General features: G+C 40.2%; 1 protein-coding gene across 1 annotated transcript; it reads left to right on the forward strand.

The window, feature by feature from the left end:
• The first annotated feature begins 531 nt into the window (after nucleotides 1-531).
• On the forward strand, nucleotides 532-2,623 carry LOC118814040. The gene is made up of 2 exons (XM_036579708.1): nucleotides 532-1,063; nucleotides 1,821-2,623. The coding sequence occupies exons 1-2, from the start codon at nucleotides 889-891 to the stop codon at nucleotides 2,621-2,623; spliced, it is 978 nt and encodes a 325-aa protein (XP_036435601.1). The 5' UTR covers nucleotides 532-888.
• The last annotated feature ends 2,227 nt before the right edge of the window (nucleotides 2,624-4,850 follow it).

The following is a 4,850-nucleotide window of genomic DNA, read 5'->3' on the forward strand; positions in this document are numbered from 1 at the left end:
CAAATGATACTGTTACAAATACACAAAGACACACAGTGTCTGTGGTCATTTCCACAACTTAAATCTTTACTTTAACTAAGTCTATAAGGTAAAGTCTAAAAACAAACAAAAAAGGTTGAACATTCTCTTATTTGATGTCTTAAATTGAATACTCAATTAAGTAAACTAATGAAAAGATGACTTCAAATATCCTAAATGAAATAATATGCCTCCGAGGTTGTATTCAGACCTGTGGGAAACACTTGGTTCACTATTTGGGGAAAAAATAGACATTATTACAATGATGACAGAAATCTTCATACTACATGTGGCCATCGCAAAAATAATGGGTGGTGATGTAGTGAAGTAGCAGGACAATGTAAGCATTACATACTTATGTATCCCATGAGTCCAAATCCACAGACACAATGTGTACAACAAGTTGGCTGTATCTAATATTTACACATGCATGTATGTGCATGCGCTTGGGGAACAAGTTTTAAAGAGCATGTGATAAGGGTGTATTTCCCTGGAGCAGAGTGTAAGAGGTGCAAAAAAGTGTTGATTGGGTGGTGGCACCTCTAAAGGGAATTAAGCCTTGCCAGTCTCTGAGGTCTACATTGTCATCAAGATACATCAACATAGAAAAAATAGAGAACAACCAAGAGAACACGAAGGAGAAAAGAGCACAAGAACAGATGACAAAAGACCAGAGAAAAAGGTGGTTGCAGTAGCTGCAGTTTGGTCAAAACTGAGCTATGACCAACATCATGTGTCTGAGGAGCAGCACAGAAAACAGGGTGTGAGAACTGCTGGAACAGATTTGGCTGGACAAGAACTTTAAAACTTTTGGAATAGCATTTGTAGGGCAGCATAAGTAGAGCTAGAAACTCCCAGCACCAAAGTAGCATGAGTGAGCAGCTGGAAGGAGACACAACCAGCCCTCAGGAAAGGTTCAGGGAAGATGGTGAAGGAGAGGAGAAAACCATGGAACAGGGGGCAGAACAAATGGCCTTCAAAGGCGACATGTGGCAGGAGGAGAAGAAAGAAGCTCATGCAGAGTATCCGGAGTCCCCAGCCAAAGGTGGGTAGACTAAGCCTATACTCAGATAAAATGTTTGGTGTTTTAATGCAATACGAGTAGTGAAGTATCAGATTCAAGAACTTATTAATACATTCAGCATCTATCACAATAGCACCTGAGGTTTGTTAGGCCAAAGCTCCAAACCAGAGAAATAAAATGAAATTAAGGTACTAAATGTTAATGGCTGAAGTTGAGGAAAACGTAACTCACTTTCCTCAATCACAATTACCCTCACTGGCCACTTTATCAGAAACCCCTCTCTTGTAGCTACACCTTGTGTGTACAGTTAGAGACTGTAGCTCCATGATGCACAAGCTGTGTTAGCTCTTCAGGTTAAGGGCTTCAGCTATGCTGTATCTTAATCGGTGGTCAGTTTCTGACCACAGAGTCGTTCTTGGCTTGATATTTTCAGGTGGTCACAGCATTCTACTCTTAACATACTAGTGACGCTGATGTGTGAACAAATCACAGCAACACCACTGTGGTGATACATTCTGAGAATGGCCCACCATACAAATAATACTGGTCAACAGTGGTCTTTTGGTCAGAAACTGAACCATGATGAATGGGCTTAGGAGGGCTGATAAATTCAGCAACAGATAAAATACAGCCTGTAAATACAAGCTATAAGGTACATAGAGCTCATAAAGTAGCCAATGAGCAGTAGCTAAAGCAAAAACATGAAAGGGGGAACTTCAAATTGAAATTCATGTGTAACAGAGTTAATATGACCTTTACTGCTCCTCTCTGTTTCTAGCTGAGGTCAAGCAGGCAAAGGTCCACTCAGTTTTCTCTCTGGTCAGGAGTCAGATCCGCGCTCAAACCAGTTTGGACACCCGGCGAACAGGCATGTTGCAGCTGGTGCAGCGGGTCACCAGGCAACTGGACCGGAGCAAAGGTGATGCGGGTGAGCCTGTAACAGGCCATGAGGTCGCCTCGGCTGAAGAGGAGGTCGCCACAGCCCTGGAGGCTGAGGAAGAGACTATGGAGATCAAAGAGGATCACGAAACACAGGAGAAGAGCAAAGAGGAGGTGTGTGTGGCCCTGCTCCAGGAAGTGCTGGATAGTCTGGAATCCATGAGAAAGGAAGTCAGAGAGGAGCTGAGTTTATTAAAGCTGGAGTCACAAAGCAGCACAGAAGAGGCGCTGAAAAACCTGGAGGCACGACTCACACAAACATTAACAACACACATGATGCCCCAGGCCCGCTCCAGATCCCACCTGGCTGGACCAGTGGATGGGAAAAAACACAAACCCCTCTCCGTTCCGCCTCTTGTAGCAAGTAGAAGGCGCACTCTAAACCGCACGATGACCACCATCACTCCGAAAAGCTGCCCCCCGCCTACCCTCGGCCCGCGCTCTATGTCAGAGCCCCTGGGAGGTCGAGTGGCTGAGAGAGCTGGCAGCAGCGGCAGTAGTACACATACGTTCCTGAGGGGAGGAGACCCTATAGGGCCACTTCTGGGACCCCTGGGGCCTTTACCTCCAGCGCTACCTCCAACACAGTACAGTAAAAAGCCTCTGGGCAGTAAGAATCGAGTAAGTAAGGTGGCAATTTAGCCAAAATCATAAACAGACAAATCGATTTCAGAACTTATTCTGCAGAGAATGTCTTTAGCTATATACTGAATGAAGATTTGTAATGATGGTATTAAAGCGATTTTGGCAAAAAATCTTATTTACACAATCTTCCCCATATCATAAACATGGTCAATCAGCAAATACATATTTGGGTACATGTTTGGGGTCCAATGTTTGCTTCTTTTGTTCTGCACTGCAGTTACATGGCTAATCTAAATAACAAGTAATGGAAGCTTCTACCCCACTGATTAGCACTGTGCAAAGTGCATGCACCACACATGCCACAAATCACACTGTCTGGTCCAAGGCACAGACACAATTCATGCTTCAAGATGGCTGGTGCTATGATTTTTAGCTATTTGCAGTGCTTTTGCCAATTTTTGCAAATAACATTGTCATATAGCGTCAAAACCCACATAAGCAAGTCTATTTGAAATGACTTAACAACTCATTCTGGTTTGAGGCAGTCTGTGATGATTCAGAAATGCCGTATACACAATCTAACTGGTGTACATAAACTTCCATTACTTATTTACTATATTAGCCTCACAGCACCAGTGCCAAACTTGCTACACCAAACATGTCTTAGCTGATTGAGTATGTGTAACGTAAGGAGGGAAAATCATGCAAATCTGATTTTTCACCAATCTATGTCTTTAAAGGACGCTGACTGTAAGCTGTTGGTGACAGAAATCACATTGGGATTCCAATGCAAAATCTTTACTATTACATTTATTTTATGAAACATTGTACAGTCAAACAGAGATGAGCCTGGCTACACTGAAGGACATCTACCAGAGAGATGACCAGAGTGATGGTAGAACTGTTCTAAAGTCACAAGGGGCGCTAGTTATGTGCACTGGTTCAGAGAAATGTTCTGTAACCGAACATGAAAAATGAAAATTTCTAAAATACATATCTGAATTATAGAACTTGCTACGTATAATGTTTCTAGAATTGCTTACTGCTTGATATAGACTTCAATTTGTTTGTTACTTTTATATTTTCATATGTTACTTTATGACTTAAGGAACTTCACATATTGTGTGTAGTGAAGTTTTTATTATAGTCCCAACTTCATTATTGTAGAAATTCTGTGAACTGCAATAAATGTTTATTAATTTAGCAGATCCATTTCCATTCCATTAATATTTAAAATTTACATCAAAAGAAAACTGCTGTCCTCTATTTAATCCCAGCATGTTTTTTTTTCAAAGCAGACCTAAACAGGATTAGGGATTTAAAAATGATCAAGAGAAAATTAACTGAACATACTGTAGAAACAACAAACATGGAAACAAACCCAGAAGATATATGGTAGATGTGTGTTTAAGCCTTGCAGAGGAGAATGAAGAGGGAGATGAATACTGGATAAAGACTGGAAAACGTGCATTGGGTCTGAGCATCTCCTCTGGATTTGGGAACAGTAGCATTAGGAGAAGCAAAGACTGGGCGCATGAAGCTGGACTGGATGAGACGAAAGTTCTCTACTAGCTTACTTGTTTTTTTGGATTACTTATGTTTTTAAAGCCATTTGTTTGAACAAAGGTGAGAAAAATAAATTTAACAAGACATCTTTGGCTTAACACAAGGTAAAGAGGAAAAGTGCACTGTTTAAGGAAACAAAATGCAGAAGCTAGGCACAAAATAACATTATTTCATATAGACCGTTAATTTACAGAATTGTCGGTGCTTTATTTATGTGTGTTATGGTATTTTGCACACCAGTCTCCACTGATATCCATAAATCTAATGGCTAAAGCACTTCATTTAAAATCAACTAGATTTTAATAATTTAACTGTTTAGGTACACTGCGCTCACTTACACAAACTAGTACTTAATTCTAAGTAGGTTACTCAGTGTGGTATTGGACTTGGTATCAGCAAGTACTAAAAATGATGCACACGTACTCAGTTTGGAAAAAAAAAAATGGTATCGATGCATCCCTAATACCCTCTACAGAAAAGAAACCTTTGCACTTTTTAATGCACAATTATTGTTTTGCTGCTAAATTTAACACAGTGGGAAAATATGTGGCCTCAAAATTACAGCCATTTTATATTTTATTTTTATTTTTTTTTCCCAATATGTTAAACTCAGCAAATAAATAGTAATTGTGCACTAATATTTGCAGAACGCCATAACATGTAGAAGACGTGTTAATGTATAAAACGTAATTAAACAAGTGGTGTTCAAACATTTGTC

Source organism: Colossoma macropomum, unplaced genomic scaffold (genome assembly GCF_904425465.1).
Source record: "Colossoma macropomum unplaced genomic scaffold, Colossoma_macropomum, whole genome shotgun sequence".
NCBI lineage: Eukaryota > Metazoa > Chordata > Actinopteri > Characiformes > Serrasalmidae > Colossoma > Colossoma macropomum.

Coding starts and splice junctions, on each gene's coding strand:
- LOC118814040 (XM_036579708.1), top strand. CDS start 889: ATGAGTGAGCAGCTGGAAGGAGACACAACCAGCCCTCAGGAAAGGTTC. Junction 1,064..1,820: donor TCCGGAGTCCCCAGCCAAAG/GTGGGTAGACTA, acceptor CTCTGTTTCTAG/CTGAGGTCAAGCAGGCAAAG.